The following is a 20,783-nucleotide window of genomic DNA, read 5'->3' on the forward strand; positions in this document are numbered from 1 at the left end:
TCTTTTCTCTTCTCCTTACAAAGCAGAAAATGCAATATTGTTCTGGAGTAGTTACTTTAGCTGCAATGCTAACATTTTATTTTTTTTTTAAGTAGACCTTATTGTATTTACTGCAAATGTTCCGGATACAGAATTACTTCCTCAAATTATTAGGAACTAGAAGATATAATCAGCTTTTATTCTGTTTTAGAAGATATTACTCTACCACAACAGTCTATTTGCGACAGTTTGCTCTCATCTTCCTGCAACCCATCTTACAAATGAGACATAAAATTGAGGCTGTGGATGCTTATGGACCCAATCCTGCAACATTTATACACCTGTTTAAGCTGAATCATGTAAAGATTCATGGTGGATTGAATGTGCAGAATGACTAACACTTGAGGAACTATGGCAGTTGCTCCAAAGCAGTCCGCAGTTCTTCAGGATAATGAGCAATGCATGAAACTGGTGCATTATCAGGGTGGATTATCTGCTCCTCCCTCAAATCTGGCCAGGATGCTGGAAAGGATGGACTTGGGGTGAATGCAGAGTAAACTGTCCTCTCTGTAGTCAGTATTATTATATTAGTTCCTCTTATCACTGCAGTGAGACTCCTGACCGTGCAGAATTTAGCCCTCAGCAGTGCATCGAGATCTCGAGGTTTTCATCGCAGAGTCACACTTGGTGGTGTTACACAGCTTTGTTAATTGATTACAAAATAATTCAGCAAGCTGCACTGTTCCTGCATTTTCTATCCAGCTTGCTGCCTCCTCACCTCAAACCAGCTGCAGTTCAAGGTCCTGGTCCCTGTGTCTGAAGCCAAATCAGCTAAAGAATGACCTTTTTTTTTTGACCTACATGTTTCAGAGGAAGAAAGCAACAGATGACACCAAGTAGAGGATTCAGAGAGCTCTTTGTGTGAGCCCCTAGCAATGGAGTTCTCCAGTGAAGGGCATCAAGCTTAACTCTCAGCTCACCCTGCAAGGAGGATTTTTTTTCAATTTCATTTAATAGCAGCATTTCCATTGACTTACACAGGAGCAGAGCCAAATCCCAGCATGTCTTTTAAGAAAAGCTACCCCTCAGCAGAAGCAGCATCTCAGCAGAGAGGATGCCCTTGCCCCTGAGAGTCCTTGTCCAGGCAAACCAACTCCCACCCTGCCCTGAATGATCCCTTCTCTTATTCCTCAGCCTCCATTGAGATTTCTGCTCTTGCACATTGACACTGTGATTGGCAACTGAAACACAAAGATCAGACAAAAGAGGCTGGAACACCACCTGGGATGGAGCTGAAAAAGATGCAGGAGCAGATATCTCCATCTGCATTCTCGAGGATGTGCAGGAGGAGAAGGCAGCTGCGGTGTGGTGCTCCCGAATCACAGGGGACTGGTGCTCTGCCCGCTGCATCTCGGGAAACCCCAATGTCATCCCTGCACCAGCAAGGTCACCTCAGAGCCTGCTTCCTCATCCTCAGGCCAGTCACACTGCTGGGGAACTCCAGAACAGGGTGGGCAAAAGGAGTCCAAGATGAATAAAGCAGGAGGAAAATTAGGCTTTTCTCAGATTTACGCAGAAGGTAAATTATGGGGCTACTTATGCCACCTAAAATCACTTTTTCCCCAGGGTCCTGGATATGCTCCATTATGAAAGCTGTATACCGGAGTGTAAATTTGCCACATACACACTACAATATAATTGTACCAGACTCACCTGTGTCGTATTTTTCACCTATAAATGTAATGGTGATTTGTTTGTCTCCTCTTTCTACAAGAGTTTCAGAATCCCCAGGAAAGCACGTGGGCCATAACACGCTCCTTCCACCATTTAATCCAGATAAAGAGAGAAGTCTTGTGCTGAGTGTGCCTCCCCATACACTATACTGGTGTTAGCATCCCTGTACATATGGACAGCTTTATCCTGGTGCAAGGCACCTCGGCAGGAATCACACAACACTGACAGTGTACCACACTGTACTTCTGAATTGATGCAAAAAGCCGTGCACAGAAGGGAAAATGGCAGCTTTCCAAGTGGCCCCAGTTAATAGCTCTGTTTTGCTTAATGGTGCCTCCCATTCAGACTAAAGATGCTGTTTTAAATATGTAAGCAATTAGTATCTCTCGCTCTCAACACATCTGTGCTGCTTCTCTCTGCTGCATTATAAATCTATCGCGTGCCTCTCCAGCTCGGCAGTGCATATATCACCAGATATTCTGATTTTCAGCAACTTTCTGGTCTGAAAGAGTTGTGCTTGGATTTGGTGTGGCTGTGCCAGGCTGGCATCGCCTGAGCCTCTCTTCTCCATGCCTGCCACTGGACTAACAGATAACAGGGATGTAGGGAAAGCACCTCTGGGTGGTTTTTTTTGGCAGTTCTTTGGTCCAGCCAGTACTTCTGTGTTTTTCCCAGCTTTCACACACTTTCTGTGTAGGAACTGCAGTTTTTTCTCTCCGTAACAAAACCCAAGGACGCCTTGTAGCCTGCAGGAGGATGTTTGCAGGGGTTGCAAGGTGGTTGAGATGCAGCCAAGCATCTCTGAAGCAGAACACCTACCTTGCAGTTTTGTTCTTAAATAAATTCTGCCCGCACAAACTCCAGCGGGATCTAGAGTCATGGCAGGACTAGCGCGGTTATGACGGTCAGTATTTATAGGAGTGCAAGAAATCATTCTTGCTAAAACAGCAATTGATAGTAATAGAACTGGGTGTGATAAGTTATTCAGCTTTTTTTTCTCTCTCTTTTTAAGGAGGAGAAGGCACCGCGCGCGGGAGTTCCCGCTGTCTGATTTTATCACAGTTTTTTGTCCTTTCGCGGAGAAGCCGCCCCGCCTGCGCGGCGCCCACCCCCTCCCCGGCCAGGACCGACCCCGCCGCACCGCGCGGTGGGCGCAGGGGAGGAGACGGCGGAGCGGCGAGGAGCGCAGCCCGCTGGCCGGGGCTGGAGGGGCTGCAGGAGCTGACGAGGGCTGACAGGAGCCGGCCGGGGCTGCGGGGGGCTCGCAGGGCGCGGCGGCGGCGGCGGCGGCTCAGCCCGGGCCGCGGTGTGCGGGACGCGCGGGCCGCGGGGCCGCGCCGCAAACTTTAGCGGCGGGGGGCGGCGGGGCCGAGCCCGCCCCGAGCGCCCCCTCCCCGCCCCTCCGCAGCCTCCCCGCGCCGGCGGGGCGGGCCGGGGGCGCCGAGGGGCGGAGCGGCCCCGCCGGGCGGCGGCGGCGGCGGCGGCGCCGAGCCGGGACGCGGCGCCGGGCTCCGCACCCCGCGGAGCGGCGCGGAGCGGCCCAGCCCGGCCCAGCCCCGGAGCCATGCCGCTGCCGTGCCGGGGCTGGACGCTGGCGCTGCTCACGCTGCTCGTCGGTTTCCTCATCTTCGCCGATATCTCGGAGATCGAGGAGGAGAGCGGGTAAATCCCCCCCGTCCCCGCGCGGGGGAAGGGGCGCGGAGCGGTGCTGGGCACCGGGGAGGAGGCGGTGGCGGCGGCGGAGGAGGGGGCGGGAGCCCGGACAGTTTCTTTGTCTCCGGCTCTCCCGGGTTTTGCCGTGCCCAAGTGGGAAGGGAGCGCGCTGCGCTCCCGCGCGGCTCCGCGGGGCCGGGGACAGCCCCGGGCGGGACCGGCCCGCCGGGCAGGACGATGGGGCTCGGGGCCGGGGACAGCCGCGCCGGGCCGGGCAGGGCTGCGGGAGCCGGTGCCTCTCCCGCTAGAGACGCGGTGGTACCGGTCCGAGCAGGGATGCCGGAGCAGGTACCGGTCCCTTTAGGGATGCTGAGCTACCTGTCCGGGTGGGGATGCCGGAGCAGGTTCCGGTCCCTTTACGGATGCTGAGCTACCTGTCCGGATAGGGATGCCGGGGCAGGTACCGCCCCGTTACAGATGCTGAGGTACCGGTCCGGGCAGAGATGCTGGAGCAGGTACCGCTCCCGTTAGAGATGTGGAGGTCCTTTTAGAGAGGCTGAGGTACCGGTCCAGGGATGCTCTATCAGGTACAGGTCTGGATAAGGATGCTGAAGTGGGTACCAGTCTGATTAGAAATGTTGGAGCAGATCCTGGTCTGGAGAGAGGGATTTTGGCACGGGCAGTGCTCAGGTGCTGATGGACGGATGGAGCAGGTCCCTAAGTGGGGTATGGGTGTGAGTGTTCTGCTGGACAGGGATGCTGGGGCAAATTGCAGCCCAGGGGGCTTAGGTGCCACTGCTGGTCCAGATGGGTGTGGTGGAGAGGGCACCAGCTGATGGGAGTGGTGGATAACGGAGCAGTCTGCAGGTGGATAAGGGACCAGCCTGTGGGATAGAAGAGACTGAGCAGGGATCAGTTGGGTGGGGGTGATGGAGCAGAGAGCTTAACCCACTGATGTGTCCCTGTGGGATGCTTCATGATCACCCCTTATTGATCACTGTGATGGTTGGTGTTTACCTGCAGGTGCCATGTATGGCAGGGGCTAAAGCAGCCCCTCAGTCTGTGGAGCAACACCCTCCCCACCCCATAAACCCCATCTCTGAGGTCTGCTTGGAAATTTAGGGTATGAGAGGAACAAATGCAAAGAGGAGGGTTTGCATTAACTTGAGGAACTTGCTACAGCAATGTGGAAAACCAAATAATTTTAGTAATGAGGTGTGCACTCGGGGCGCCCAAATGACACAAAGGTCTTTCTGTTTGGGACCAGCTGGCTTTGTCAGCTTTTACACTGAAACAAGCACCTTTATGAGATGATAAATGAAATGCAGGGATTTTTGTTTATTGTTTCATTGTTATGTTATGCTGAGTGCCACAGGCAAGAAGTGCTTAAAGGTCAGTAGCCTTGTCCAGAAACATCCAGCACCAGACTGTGGGTTACCAGGGTAGATGAATTGTTGCTCTGCAATGAGCTGGCACTATCTATATAATAATAAAGGAAATTAAAATTTTCTGATGCATCCTCCCCATTGGACAGGCTGCTCTGATCCCCTTGCTTTCTTCTCATCTCCTTTTCCGGCTTCTGTTCTTTCTTCTCTCTCCTCCCCTATCTGCTAGATCTACCCACTAGAACTTGCTGTGCCCTTATTGAAAATCTATTCTGTTTTGTTACTTACTTGTCCTGTTTTTCACTCCAGTTCATTAGGGATTCCCAGTATTGTGTATTTTTTCTCCCCTCTTTTCTATACATTGTATGGAAATTGGCTGTTTGCTGGCTGCTTATCTCCAAACCCTGGCATCTGAGTTTGTTGCTGTAGTTCCTCCGAGGAAGTTCTGCCAAGCTGTGCGGCGGCAGGGACAGCAGCAGGGTCAGATGAGTTCTGTAGGAACAGCAAGCAGCTCGTTCCACACAGCCTCAGAAATGGCAGGGCAGCAGGGAACTGGCAGAGGAGAGGAGCCCCCTGCATCCAGGGGGTGAAGGAGGGTGCTGGGTCCCAAGCCCTCTGATGCACATGATCACCAAACCTTTTGCAGATCAGTGCCCACATCAGCTGTGCTTCCCACAGGGGGATAAACAGAGCAAAGGTGGGACCCTGCTGTGTTAATTATCTATTATTTAATCATGAAGTTGGGCAAACCGAGCCTTTCTCTTGCTTTGTCCTCACCCACCCACTTTTCTCCATTGGATCTCTGGAGTGTTTTGGGTTTGATGAGCTCCTGCATCCCAAACACAGTAAGAGAAGCACAGAAGCCTGGCACAATGGGCACTCCATCCCTGTGTGCTGCCATGGTGCCAGGAGTGGTGAGCACAGTGCTCTGACCTGGCTGAAATGTATTGCTCTGGTGACATGGAAGAGCAGAGTGCCTGGTCTGCAGCAGGTCAGGGGATGATAGAGGGTTTTCAACTGTGGGAGCCACATAATAGTGTTTTTGTTAACAGGTCCTGTAGGTAAAGGGAACTGTGTGACAGCAAAAGTGCACAGCAGTGTAGAGAAGAGACCCTTCCAAAGTTTTCCAGGAGCTCTCTGTGTGTCCAGGAGGGAGCAGCTCCTCTCTGTGAGAGGTTTGGGAGGTGCTGTACATTTGTGCAGCTTTCCCCCACATCAGGAATGTTTGGCTGTTGTATTGTGTGGCTCAGCATCCTCCCTGACACCCCCCAGACCCCCCTTGCTTTGGTCAGTGCAGCAGGGAAGGAAGGCGCTGCCCAGCTGTCCCCTGGCAGGCTGGTGGCACTGAGGGGGAGCTGGGAAACACGGGCAGGTGCAACTCTTTTCTTCTTTTCCCTTGGCATGGAAACACTCTCTAATTATTGTGAGGAGTGAACAGCTTGCCCACTTTTACATGTACCCTGCCCCCTGCCTGTGATTTGGATTGTCTTTGGAAGAACGTTCCTCGCACGGGTGGGAGAGGGGGGGAGCAGATTTCTCTCACCTGCAGACACTGAGAAATTTCAGAAAGAAAACACAAAACGTTCATTAGGTTAAGAGAGAATATAACACTACTGGCAAAAGGACAAAAAGCCCAAAGCCATGCTGTTTGTCTGGACAATAAGTTCCCCGCCTCGCAGGTGAAGGGAGGTAGGAGCCGAGGGCAGCTGGAGCTGCTCTGCCTGTCACAGGCTTCTGAGAAAGATGTTCGTGCCTTAAGCAGTCCCATCTCACTCCTCTAGACATCCTTAGACCACCTCCCACAGCCGGGAGATGCTGAAACAAAGAGGTGTTGGGGCAAGGATGAGAATTCAGCAGTTTCTCGCTCCTGATGCTGCGTCGCTCTTGCTCAGCCCGTTCCTCCCACCCTGCAGCCACCCCTGTGCGGGTTTTCCCCCTGCTACATCCTTGTCACTGTCTGGACGTGTCACCGCTTGTGTGGCGGGGCTGTGGGATGCTGGTGGGATGCCGGTGGGATGCTGGCGGGATGCTGGCGGGCAGGGACACGCTGGCCGGTGTGTGCTGCTCCGTGAGGTATTGCTGTGCTGAGTGGTCTTGGCACTTTGTTTCCGAACAGGCAGCTGGTTCCGGGCTGCTGAACTTTTCCTGCAGCCCGGTGGCGCCTGCGTTTCCATGCAGCGCTCCCGCTCTTTGTTTGGCTGGCAGGGAACAAAAGACGCGCTCCGTCTGCCTTGGGGAGCGCTGATGGCATCGCAGCCATTCCTGCATCCGCGCCGGGATGGGGCAGCGCCGCACACCTGTCCCCGCAGAGCAAAACAAAGGATTTGGCATCCACTGGGGTCACTGTTGTCGCCGGTGAGGAGGAGAATTCCGCTCTGGTTTAAGGGGACTCTCTTTGTTAGTGTGCGCCTGCTGTTGCAGTTCTGCAGGGGTCCGGCTGTGTCCTGGTTGTCTGTAGAGGGAGCTGGTGACCCGCTGCCACCAGGTGACTTCTCGAATTAGCGTCTGAGCCATCTTAGGGAGCACTTGACACTTGGTCTTAATATGAGGCAACCTTTTCCCTGCTAGCCCAGACCACATGCCTTTCCATCCTGATTACAGGAGGAATTATGTTCTGCTCGCTGTCGGTGACGGATAGGAGTCTCTGATATTGCTGGCCTGCCTGCCTGGGAGCTTGTCAGTAAATTGCCACTTTTTCCTCGTGTGCCCTTTTCTAACAGCTGCCTTTCAAAGGCTCGGGAAGAGAGATTTTGTGTCCTTTATGGAGGCTGCTGCACTTGCTGTGAGCGGGCTGCAGTCATAACGCCTCTTGTCAGGGTTGGTCCATGAGGTATAAATGTCCTGCTTGCATCCTCCAGGCTGTGATTTACTGCACCCAGCCCAGAGTTAGTCTAAGGCTTGCTCTCCAGCAGAAAGTTTTGCTGGAGAAAGTGCTGCATTCTCCCAACAAGCGTTTTGTGCCCTCACACAGTGGGCAGCAATTATCCAGGTTGGGCTGGAGGAGGAATGGCTCTCGGCAGGAGAGGAGCCCATAGACATCCTGGAAGTGCTCATGTGTATGGAGCCAGAGGAAGCCTTTGTGCTCCTTGGGCATGGCAGGGCTCTAATAAAAGCTCCGTGACACATCAGGCTGGAAAAGAAAAGCAGTGTTGGAGCACTGATTTGAGTAAGAAAATGCTCAGGGTAGGCTTTGATTGCAGCTCTTCTGACAATAACCTGAAGTACAAGCAGCCGATTCCAGGCTGGCTGCAGAGCTCCCTCTCCTCCCCGTGAAACTCTCCCTCACCTCCTGCCAAAAACACATCCAAAGCCCTGTGCTCCTGCCTGGAGCAGGTTTGGGAAGTGATTGTCCACATTAAGCTGAGCTCTGAGGGAATGGTGGAGTAGTAGAGGGCTGGGATCAGCAGGATGGGAAGCACTCACAGACCCCCAAGTGAAACAAAAAGGAAAAGCCAAAAGTGCTAAGGGATTTCCAGTCTGTTGAAAAGTTACTCCTCAGCCCAGTACTGATTGCCAGCAGCTTACAGGACCCCCAAGGAGGAAAGTTCTGACCTTGCTGGTGAGGAGAGCTGTGGTAGGAGGATGCAAATCACCAGCCAGCCTTTCTTGCATGCACTATTGCTGTAGCCAGGCCAGTTCATGTGACCAGAGCAATGGAGACAATAAAGCAGTTCCCAGCAGGGCTTCAGGTTTCCTTTTTGCCCAGGTGGGCTTTTTGTGAACCACCTCTAACCCTGCAAGTGCAGAATTGCAGCTGGGAGTGCAGAGGAACCCTTTCTGTCCAGCAGAGAGCACGGAGCTGCGAGTGCTGGCTCCCTTAGGGAAGGTTTGTTGAGCAGCTCACGGTGAATTCAGAGATTCAGCATCCTCTGGGACCAGGGCCAGCAGTGACACAGCAGATCCTGCTGCTGCCACCACCCCTCCCAGCCTTTCCCAGGCATCTCCACCCCTCCCAGCCTTCCCCCAGCACGGATGAACTCAAGGGGTTGGTTTCCTCTCACATGGCAGATGGGCTTTTGATCTTCCAGGAAAAGCATTTAACAGGAGTGCCTTTATCTTTCCTTGGGCTTTCAGGCTGTCCTAATGATAAGATGAGGAAATGGCCTTAACTAGCACCAGAGGAGTTTTAGATTGGATAGTAGGAAAAAGTTCTTCACTGAGAGGTCTGACAAGCAATTGGCACAGGCTGCCCAGGGAAGTGGTGGAGTCATGATCCCTGGAGGAGTTTAAAAGATCTCTTAGGACATGGTTTCATGCTGGACTTTGTGGTCTTGGGACGACTGTTGGACTCAGTGATCTTCAAGGATATTTTTAATCTATATGATTCTGTGATTCTACAGGTATCTTGCTTTTTCATCCCTGAGAATAGCAACCCTTAAATACATCAGGCACAGTTCCTGCAAAAACCAGCTCTTCCAAAACCAAACTAAAATTGGACTTCTTCTAATTGCCTCCCACATTTGTTTCCCCTGGGCCTGGGTCATCCTCAGCAGCAAGAAATAAGCCCAAAGTACAAGATTAGACAATAATTATTTTGCTGCTTCTCTGGCTTCCATCTCCAGTGGCCTCAGGAAACAAGCAAGTTCCCTGGCAAAGTAAATTCACTGGAGGTGCAGAGTTCCAGGTGTCCTTCAACAAACACCACTGCAGAGCAGACAGGTGTCAGCTTCTCAGTCCCTTGCAATGCAGTAAAAAAGAAAGAAAAAAGAAAGAGGAAAAAAAGGAGAGTATCTTTACAGCTCCTTTTTCTTCACATTTCCACTGTAAATCCTTGTGTTGGCTGGCAGCAGCCTTGATGGTGGTGGTGGCCTTGGGAGATGCATCTTCAGCAGCAGCAGAATTGGCCCTGATTGGGAAGTGGAAGGACTGATCCAAGGGAATGGGCACAGCACTGCTGAAACCTGCCTGAGCAGTGACAGCCCTGTGGGGTGAGAGCCCTTTCCAAACTTAGGTCTGAATGCTTCTTGCCATTGCAAATCAGGTGCTTGTTATAGCATGCAGAAACCCCCTGGGACATCCCAAACATGCACAAAGCCCAGCCCAGGCTCGCTGACCTCGTGCTGAGCACACTGTCCCTCCTCATGCAGCGCTCTCCATAGGCAGGGCTGCCTTGAAAAGCACATTTTGTCACAGTTTTGGGGTGCTGTCTCGAGGCATCCAGTGGGCTCCAGGTATCACCCATGTGTCTGGCAGCTCTGAATCCAAGGGTGGTTCTTACAGCCAGGCTTTGCCAGCACCCTCAGGGGTATCAGTCAGCTCTTGGCCAGCAGCTACAACAGTGGCCATGTTTCCCCTGAAAAGGTTAAACATCATCCTGAGGCATCTCCAGCACCTTTTCAGCCACCCAGAAGCACATTCAGCTGGCAACCAGCAGCTGCTCAGTGGGTAATTAAACTTCTTACTGCTGCCTGGATTTCCATGGTAGCTTTGTGAGCAGTGGTGCTGAGAGGAAGTCCAGCTCTGAAACCATCACGGACTTTTCAGTATTTGACAACTTAACATTGTGATCTGGGATCTACATCACTGTGAAGGTCCTGGGATGGCTCAGTTGCTGGTTGTGGGGTGTAGCTCTCACCCAAGCACTCACAGCCCTCTTTGTGTAGGCACCAGATGTTATTTATGTTATTTTGGGGATGCTCATACAGAAGAGCTTCCCCAGGAGGGTGTCTCTGCTCAGGAGAGGTCCCTCAGCATCTGCATCAGCAGGGAAAGAGGAAACCACATGAGGCCTTCAGTATTCCAGAGTGCTGCACAGAGCACTGGGAAGAGGGATGAGAGGGGGGTAGGAGGATGAGCTCAGGGACCCCCAGCCCCACATGAGAATGGTTCATGTTGTACCATCTCCCGAGGTATGTGGCACCCAAGATGCTGCAGGAGCCACTGGGATTTCTGGTTTCTGGGGCACAGATGCTCAGGGTGACAGGTTCTGCTGCAAGCCTGATGCTCTGCTGCTTGTGCTCCCTGAGAGCTTTGCTCTGTTAGCACAAAAAATTATCTCAGGACAAATGTATGGTGTAGACGTGTTTTGTAAGCAGGGAGGCTTTTGTCTCAGCTACTTTCTCTATCTTCTCTGAACTTTTTTTTTACCTTCTCCCTTCCAGAAGGAAAAAAAAAAACAGAGAAAGAAACTAAATGACACAAACATACACGAAATTTAGAAAGCACACCCTGCCTGGTCCCAAGCCCCTCTGGATGTTTTTTGCCCCTTTCAATGTCTGTTTCTTTGCTGGATGTTTCATTAACACAGCCAGAGAATAAGAGCTGATGCCAGGAATAATGTTTTAAAGATGAGGGAGGGAATAAGGTCCTGCCAGTACTCAGGATGGGGAGGGGGGGAAGTGTCTGCCTTTAGAGCAGTGATGGAACCAGAGCATCTTGAGGTGATTGAGTCAGGCCATGCTGATGTTGTGGCAAATGCACGTGGATGTGAGAGCTGACACTCCACAGGTGCCAGAGAGGCTTTTGTGGCTCAGGAAAAGCTGATCCTGGGTTGTGCCCAGAGCTGAAGGCAGGGACAGGGGTTTGGTTACCCCAGTGATCCCCAGCAGTGCCCTGGTGAGAGGCTGCCACTGCATCTCCCATTGCCCCATGTCCATCTGCTGTCAGAGCTGCACCATTCCTGCTGATTTGTCACTGCTGTTGTCTCAGAAGTGTCTCAGACTCATTGGCATGTTCCTTACTAAGCAACAGATGTCTGCTTTGCAAACTCATGTGTGTCTATCCCATCGTGTCCTCAGCAGACACCTGCAGTGGTTGCTCAGCGTGGCTCTCAGCCAGACAGGGCTCAAACCCTGCTCACATTTACTGCAGAGCTGATGTGGAGCCAGTGCCAGGCAGGGACACTGAGCGCTCCCAACCTTCCCATCCTCTTGTGGTCTCTGGGAAGGAGCCTGCAGGGTGGGTGATGTTGTGGAGGTGGGATTGAGGTGTGGGAAGAGGTGACCAAATTAACAAGGCTGCTTTGCATGGGACTGACAGATCTGCATTTCCCATTTATGGGTTATGTCCAGTTCCATCAGGTATAAGACTATTCCTTCATTGACTTCTCCCATTTGTCTCAGATTCATTTGATTCCATCTTACCCTGACAGTGATTATTTTTCTTCCTTTCTCTAAAGAAAAATCCAAACAGAACCATCTAGGAACCCATACTGGCAGGGAAGGTGGGGTAAGAAAGGTATTAAAGCACTGGAATAACCAAGGAGACAGCTCATAGCTAATGTCAGGGGGGCAGAGACATTAATCCCCATGACAAGTGCCATGAGCAGCAGTGGGTCCATTGCCTGGTGCCTCCCTGGTGCTTGCTGGAAGATGCTGTTCTGCCAGCCTGGCTGCTCCTCATGTACCAGCCCTGCACTGGGAGCCCAGGTGATGTTTCTGAAAGCCATAATACAGGCACACTTTCCCAAATGTGATTGTATGACTTGCTAGAATTAAGCTTGGAACACTAAAAGTAGCACCTGATATTTAGGAAATTTTTGACACTTGGGCTTGCCAAGCTGTGACAATATAATCAAGTGAGATTTTTTAAACACATGGAAGTGTGAATTCAAATATCTCATCAAGAGTTTTTGCAGGACCTTCTATCCTAGCAGACAGCTGCTTTGGAAATATCTTCTCAATTAATCCCTTGCTTGCCTGGGGAGTGTGGGTACACATCCACCACCCAGCAACCACCACTTCTCTTCAGCACAGTCTCCTCCACATCCCAGGGTGAGGGAGCCTCCAAAAGAACTGGTGACATGTCACAGGAGTGGCCTGCAAGGGTCTGATGTGCCAGCTTCCCCCAGAATTTAATGAGATGGGTTGCAGGAAGGGGAGATGATGCTGGAGCCTGGAAGGAGCAGCATTCCTGGAGGGGACAGTGCCAGGAAAGTGCACAAAATATAAAATACAAAATAGATACAGACTGCCTTAATGGGCACAGTCTGCAGCCATCTCAGGAGACTGTTGGCTGCTTTTTGGGCCAGTGAAACCTTTGCAGATTAATTCCTGTGGTCCTCTGGGTCCTCTCACCCAGCAAGAGCCACACCCAGCAGGTAAAGAGCAGCATTTTCAAGGGGACAGGTCTGCTGGAAGCTCACAGTGCCTGCTCCTGGCTTGTGGAACTCCTTTTTTGGTGTTAAGGGCGAAGCCACTTCACCCCCAGTGTCCCAGCTGTAAAACAAGGATCATAAAATGCACCTAACATAAAAGCAGGTTGTGAAAACTTAATTAGTAGGTGTTAGTCTTTTGAACCCCTCAGGTAAAAATTGTGGCACTCTGAACTCTCTTCCTGGGGAATTCAGGTGGATAAATTCAGTTTAATAATCCCCCAAGGGACTATTACTTAACTTTTATGTGGAGGAGAGAGAAGAGGAGGACTTGAGTTACCCAAGGAAGAGGCAGGGGTTTTGTTCCACCAGAAATGAGCTTCACAAATGTGGTTAAATGCGGGAGGGTTGGAAGGAGATGATCTTTAAGGTCCTTTCCAACCCAAATTATTCTGTGAGCTATGAAATGTGTGGTTGGGTGTGGCTGAAATTTCCAGTTACAGTTCCTGTTTCTGGTGCCCACTTCCCATGCGTATCACCTGCCACAAACGCTTGGGGAGGGAGCAGGACTTGGGGCTGGGCATTGTAAAATAGCCAATGGAAAAGACATTTTCTAGTTGGTGAGCCTGGGAACGTGGACATGTGGAGTCTGCTGGTGGAGATCTGCTCTCCCAACCAGGCTCTGTGACCTACTTGCTCAGTCAAAGCAGCTTTGATTTCACGTGTCCGAGTGGCTCCGAGCGAGACCAAACTTACCTAGCAACAATTAAGAGAAGCATTTAAGGAGCAGGAAACGATGAAAAGGGAAATAAAACCCCTAAACAGGCCCATTCACAGGGGGTGAATAGAAGAGTCTTTGCATACCTGATTTTGTCACAAATTGTTCATCCAAGAAAATTAGGACCTGAACCATATGACAATTTTTCTTTTGCATCCTCTGATATATGAATCAGTGTCACTTTAGATCTGAGCACAGAACGTTTTGACCTATATAATATCTTAGATAGTTGAAATGCAGCTTGAAAATCTCAGAGAAAATGAGAAAAGATGGCATAAGTCAGTAAGATGGCATTAGCACATATAGATGCAACTTATCACTGGAAAACATCCCAACAGAAGCCCAAAGAAAAATGTTTTGTAAATAATAGGATTAGGAAGCAGGTTGGTACTTTGTGGAGCTGGCTATACAATGAAACTGATAACAACTAGATTAATAAGGCAATTCAGTCCAAACACAGTGTAGCACTAGAAAGCTTTTCAAAATCAATGCTATCTGTGCTATTTTAATCGAGGTTGGTCTTTGCCTTTTGAAGCAAAGAGATTTGAAACTCCAGGTCAGGAAGGTGTAATAAAATGGACTGGGTTTTTTGGGTTTCTTTGTTGTGGTTTGTTGGGGTTTTTTTTTTAACATGTGCTTCCTAATTAGTACCCTCCATTTCTAAATATTTTCCTCTTCCAGGTGGGGGAAGTGAAGGCATACAGGGGTACTGGCTTGCCTGTGTTGGCAGTGAAGTGTGGCAGACCTTGGAGAATACTGTGCTTGGCTCAGTTTCAGTGTTTTGGGCAGCTGGTTTGTCTGGCTGGGACCCACCAGAGGGCTGAGCTGAGCAGGGTGGCTGGACAGGGCCAGAGCATCCTACAGCACACGTTGCCTTCCACTGTACAAAGGGAGATTGCAGGGAAAACGTCCTGAGGTTGTAGAGTGGCACACAAAGCACCAAGGACTGACAGTTTGGAGCATTTTAAGATCCACTAAAGCAGCTCAGACCTTCAGCCAAGTACCATGTCTCAGCTTTGGGCAGTCTCCCTGTCCTGGAGAGAGAAGCCAAGCCTGGCATAGGGTGCAGTGTCTCTGCCAGCATCTCAGTATCCATGAGAGCGTCGTGGCCAGCAGAGCAGTGATCCCAGTGCCATGGGCAGGTGGTTAGCAGAGCCTTGCTCTCCTCCACCACTGAGCTGCCCCCTCCCTGTTCATTTATGACAGCAGAACCCTTTATGCCTCTGTCTGCATTGCAATATTTTTGCTTTTCACAGTGTGTGAGGAGGAGAGGGTAACCCCTGACACTGTCCCTGAGGCACTCTCAGCTGGCAGCCAGTCCCCTTCCCCACCAGGCTGCACACAGGCAGAGGTGCTCTCAACTTGTCTTCCTCACATCCAGCATCTCCAGCCCCTACACCTGCCTTAATTCCAGGAGGAAGCACCACAGAGCTGTCACTGGGGGCATGTGAAGCCAGGCTGGGTAAATGCATTTGAATAATACGTTGTGATGCTCTGAATCCTTCCTGCTGTAGCCACAAAACATGGATGAGGTAGGAACTAACACCTAGGGAACAGTCTTCTCTACTTCCTAATTTACCTTTTTTCCTTTCACATGTGAATCAGCATGTATTCAGGGGAAAAAAAAAACCCATTTCTTTCTCTAAGCTTTGTCTGTCCTACAGCGAGTGTGAAGGAGTGTGAATCCCATTTGGAAGCTCCTTCAGAGGAGATGTCTCTGAGCAGGTGCATGGTTTGCACACTAATCCAGCCTGCTCCCACACCCTGCAGTGAACCCCATTAATGTGGAGCCTTGTTAAATGCCACGAGGCTCCAGGAATGAGCCAGCCCTGCTGTTCCCTTGATGCACCAAAAAATGAAACAGCTCGCAGGCTCTCGGGTCTGCCATAGGACAGAGGAGAGCAGGAATCGCTCTGACCTGGCCATGGATGGTCTCTGGCATGAGGGAGAAAAGGGAAAACCATGGTGGCATTTCCAAGGGTTTGATGTTATGTGGTGCTGAGGGCTGTGCTCAGCCTAATGAGGGGATTTATGTGGCATCCTGCAAGTCTGAAAATCCTTTTTAATGGCACCAAGCACACTCACACGCGCTTTTCCTCTTTCATTTTTGTCTAATGCATTTGGGATTTTTTTTTTTTTTCAGAACTGGTAGAAATACATTCTCCTGAGATACATTTTCATTAAGGTGTATATTTCTGGGTAACAATATTTCTGCTGGAAGAGAATTTGGTTCTCTTTATGAGTGTGCTCATTGGGATATCTGTGCAACGGGAACAATAAAACAGAGCAATGAGTACATGGAGGTTAAAGTGTGTCTGAATGGGAGCCCAGCTCCCTTGAGCATCACAAGGTGGGTGGTTTGTTCTTTGTGACCCCTCTGAAAACAGCAAGCTAAAGCAAGAAGGAGCTCTGCAGCCAGCTAGATGCAGACCAACACTTGTGTGTATTTAAGTGAGGATTCACAGCTCCTGTGAATGGTGTGGTTCTCTGAAGGAGCTTGGTCCAACCTGTTCTTCATTATATCTTCATGGAGGTGCTGGAAACTTTGGCTGCTCATTCCCACAGGTCTTGGTCAGCCTGGTCTGATGTCTGTCCTTGTGGGGTGGTGTCAGGCCATGGGAGTGACACTGCTGTCACTTCAGGTCTCAGCTCCAGCGTGTGAATGACTGTGGTGAGCTGGCCTTGGAGCTTCAGCCAAGTCCCACCAAAGGTGGGGAGAAGGGCTTGGAAGGCACTCACAGGATTGGAGTGGGCTGGAGTGGAGCTCTGGGTCTGGACTGGGTCCCTGGGAGCTGGGAGAGGGTACACTGGGAGTGTGAGGTCTCCACAAGTCGTTCAATCTGTGTAAAATAGAGATATTGGATGTCCTCAGCTAAAAGCCCAGGTGAAGACAGCAGTGGGATCTGTCCAGATCATTCAGTCCTTACCTGAAAAGGACAGGGCAAGTCCATTGGCAGCTGGAGATGGAGGAGAGCTTCTGTGTGCACTGCTAACACCTGGCTGGTAAAGAGAAGGGGAGATGTATTTAATGCAGCTGTAGGGCGCACTCTGCCGTGGCAGCAGGACCAGATGTCTGTGATGGCTGGTTAGATCACACAGGAATTATTAATTGGGGTGGCTCGGGGCGTTCTTTGTCAGAATGGCTTCATGGTCACAGCAGGGCAGCGGTGACAAGGGAGGAAAAGCCCTTCAGAGGCATCAGGATGTGTCCCTTCTGGATGGGGTGGGACATGGGCAGCGTGGCAGTGTCTCTGCTCAGAGCCCTTCAGAGCAGGATCTCTTGACTGTTGAACAATGCTTGGCAGAAAGGAGCTGGAATTATAAATAATGCATTTCCTTTGTCTTGCAGGAGTTCTGGAGGCAGAGGTACAATCAGATCAGCTGTGAACAGCTTACATAGCAAATCTAATAGGTTTGTAAATTAGATTTTGTGTTCATTTGTTTTTGCTGTAAGGCAGCTATTAATCTGCTTCTCCTCTTCGCTGGATAGTGCTGTTCTTATTTAGCAAATGTATCTGTTCCTTTTCACTTCTGCTTTGCATTTTCCTAATCATTCCCCCCCTTCCTTCTTCCAGCTCAGTGCAATAATCATTTGCAAATAACCAAGGATCTGGAAGTTGTGGTGATTGAGAGAATGAGAAAGAGTTTACTTATTGTGAAAATAAGTCAGTGATAGAGTTGCTATTTTCCATAGTTTTAAGTGCTATTAGAGGAGCGATCACTGTGTTTGGGATCAGAGCTCCAGTTCTGTTGCAGTGCACTCCCATAACATCCCTTTGTGGCAGAGTCATTCCCAGCCCCATTCAGTGTCTCTCTGTGTCATTTTTACAAAGATTCCCTGCCAGCCCAGCCTTGCCAAGTGGCATGTTTGAAAAGCTCTGTGACAGCATGCAAGGAGGAGTGATATCGTTCTGTGATGATGTCACCACCCATGACCAAAACACAGAAAATGGATAAAACAAAAACCCCAGAGTTATTCCCAGGATTGCTTTACACTACTTCAGTCACGATTTTTGACACCTTCTAGGTAAGGTTTCCAAGACATGAGTGATGCTGCAAAATGCAAGAAGCAAACAAATCCAACAGACTGGCAGCCTCTGGAGAGGTACTGTACACACACACATCAGGACACTGGCAGCCAGCATTTATAAACACATTTCCTTGCCATTTCGACACATTATACAGTGTGAGCCACAGTGTGTCCTGGGGAGCTCTTTCCCTGAGCTGGAGATACCTTCCCAGGAGCTGGATGTTTGTCCCTGAACCTGGGCCACCACCTCTGCCCCATCTCTCACTCTGCTCCCTCCTTGGGGTTTATATGCTTTATATAAATGTATTTATTTACAAAGCATTTCCCAGCTGGAAGAAGCCCTTTGCAGTGGAGAGGGAGATTCCCTTTAGCTGATAGCAAGTGCTTTGGCTGTGTGTATTTTTCAGAGTGCTCTGAAGTGTGAAGGCTTTTTTGGGTCTGCAGATACATACGCAGCTTCTTGATGAGATGCTTGGCTTTTCTTTTTGGAGGGCAGCTGGCTGGAACCAAATATTTGGAAGCTCCTTCAATTCAAGCAGTTTGATTTTAATGTCACAAAAGTTCTGGGGCCGATTTGCTTCTCTGAGCAGGGATTAAACACTGGGGTCTCCCAGTGATCTCTGGAAGCTGCTCATTTCTTGGTCTGGAACAGGTGATATGGGTGCTGAAATCCTTGTGCCCAATTCTAAAGAGGAAAAAAGTTTCCAATGAGCCAGCCTGCCCCTCTTAGTACAGGATGCTCACAGCCCAGTCACACAAGCAGCACCCAGCAGCTCAGCTGAATTAATTTAATTTCTCCATTGGGTGAAGAGAGGGTTGCTCCTCTCTGGTGAGGATTTTAATCTTCTCCAGGAGCTGAGATGGCTCCACTTTGGGATGTTGATGTGTGACCACGAGGCAACAGGGCAGCCACCTTGGCTAGGAAGTTTCTTAGTGAATTCTGGGGGCTTTGGGGTGTCTTGTCTGCAAGTGCCCATCTGCCAGCCTGTCCCAGTGTGTTTTTCTGTGCATGCCTCCCTGCAGCTCAGTGCGTAATGGTGTGTTTGCTGTGGAGCTGTGCCTGGCTGTCAGTCTGTGCTCGTGGAAGCGAGCGGGTATTTAAGGATCTCTGTCTGTCTGCTTGAGTGCAGCAGAATAGGAACAGGCTTTCACTTCTTGTTTAGCTAATAACTACAATTTGGCTGTTCTGATGAAGTTTGAATTCCAGCAGCCAGAGCTGAAGATGGTGATTAGAAGTGCCATTGGGATGCTAACGGATTCTGTCTCCCTCTCCCTGACTTTCTTTTCTCTAGAGCTGAAGTAGTAATAAATGACTCCTCATCTCCAGCTGTTGTTGACAGAAGTAATGAAAGCATTAAGCACAACATTAAACCAGCCTCATCCAAATGGAGACACAACCAGACACTCTCTTTGAAGATCAGGTACTGGTAATTACCTGTAGGACAAGAGACAGATTTGGTCCTCTCCAGTGCAAGCTGGCAAATTGTGTATCATCTAAAGAAGTCAAGGAAGAAATAAAAAGACTTACCTCCTGCTGAGATAGGCTTCATATCTGTAAATGATTGCTTGGAAATGAGTTCTCAGCTAAGCCAGCTGGCCTGGCAACAACAAAACAAGGAGCACTTGAGCCCCTGTTTTTCAGGCCAAGTGGAATTTGTGTGTGCAGGTGATGGGTCACAGAGGGAAGGAGACCCTGAGTCAACTCAGGGACCCTCACTAATGGTGGGGTGACGGTGGTGGCCTGCCCCGGGCAGGGATGAGTGGAGAGGGAGCAGGCATTGAGATGGAGATGTCCTTTAGTGAGCTGTGCCTGGAGAGCATGGTCAGATGGACTGGCCAGAGAGTCAGGGCAGCCAGGAGGCAAGAGCTCATCTCACACCTGACCCAGCTTATCTCTGCACCTCACCTGACAAGGCTCTTTTCTTCCCTGTGCTCAGAAAACAGATCTTGAAGTTCCTGGATGCAGAGAAGGACATTTCAGTGCTGAAGGGGACGCTGAAGCCGGGGGACATCATCCACTATGTCTTTGACAGGGACAGCACCATGAACGTGTCCCAGAACCTGTACGAGCTGCTGCCCCGCACCTCTCCCCTCAAGGGCAAGCAGTTCCCCAGCTGTGCCATCGTGGGCAACTCGGGGGTGCTGCTCAGCAGTGGCTGCGGCCCCGAGATCGACGCTCACAGCTTCGTCATAAGGTAGGGAGGGCACTGCTCCTAAAGCACAGGGCGTGGAGTTTTTGTGGTCCCCCGTGGCAGGAAGGAAATGAATCTGACTCCATGTTCTTAGAAGGCTGTTTTATTTTTACATATTATTTTATTTGATTTTATTTATTTTTACATATTATTTTTATTTCTTTTTAATTTATTTATTGTTTATATTCTATTTATATTGATATAATTCTTGATTTCATTATTTATAATTAATAATTATAATGATTCATTGATTTAATAATTGAATAATTAATTACATTAATATATTTTTATTATATAATATATTCTATATTCTATATTATTTATATATTTATTTATATTATTATATCACATATGATATTATATTATATTATATTATATTATATTATATTATATTATATTATATTATATTATATTATATTATATTATATTATATTATATTATATTATATTATATTATATTATATTATATTATATTCCACTACGTTACATTATACTATACAAAAACTATACTAAAGAATAGAGAAAGGATACTTACAGAAGGCTTAACAAGATTCTAATTAAAGCTCCTGAACTGCTTCCAGTCCCGACACAGCTGGATGGTGAATGGTCATTAAATAAAAAGAATTCACATGAAACCAATCAAACAGCCACCTGTTGGATAAACAATCTCCAGCCACGTTCCAAAGCAGCAAACACAGGAGAAGCAACCAGATAATTGTTGTTTTCATTTCTCTCTGAGGCTTCTTAGCTTCCCAGGAGAAGAAATCCTGGTGAAGGGATTTTTCAGAAAATGTGATGGTGACACAGAGGGGCTTTGAGAGCAGTGCTGGGGGCTGGAATCCAGGTCAGCTGGGGCAGCACAGCCTCACAGCTCCATGTGCACTCAGAGTTCTGCTGGAAACCCTTCCACACATCTCCAAGTGCTCCCCACGTGTTCTTGTAAGTGCACCTTGTCTCTTCTCATGGGGCACCATTCACCCCCTCAACCTCCTCTTCTCTCA

At 49.6% G+C, this 20,783-nt stretch overlaps 1 protein-coding gene across 1 annotated transcript in view; it reads left to right on the forward strand.

Moving 5' to 3' along the window:
- Positions 1 to 3,214: 3,214 nt before the first annotated feature.
- The window catches only part of ST8SIA2 (ST8 alpha-N-acetyl-neuraminide alpha-2,8-sialyltransferase 2), a 30,209-nt gene continuing 12,640 nt past the window's right edge, over positions 3,215 to 20,783 (forward strand). Inside the window, exons 1-4 of the mRNA XM_066558748.1 lie at positions 3,215 to 3,375; positions 16,911 to 16,973; positions 18,884 to 19,012; positions 19,529 to 19,786. Coding sequence (XP_066414845.1) covers positions 3,278 to 3,375; positions 16,911 to 16,973; positions 18,884 to 19,012; positions 19,529 to 19,786 — 548 coding nt within the window. The 5' untranslated portion in view covers positions 3,215 to 3,277. The remainder of the gene's footprint in view (positions 3,376 to 16,910; positions 16,974 to 18,883; positions 19,013 to 19,528; positions 19,787 to 20,783) is intronic.

The sequence above is a fragment of the Molothrus aeneus genome, chromosome 13 (assembly GCF_037042795.1).
Source record: "Molothrus aeneus isolate 106 chromosome 13, BPBGC_Maene_1.0, whole genome shotgun sequence".
NCBI classification, from domain to species: domain Eukaryota; kingdom Metazoa; phylum Chordata; class Aves; order Passeriformes; family Icteridae; genus Molothrus; species Molothrus aeneus.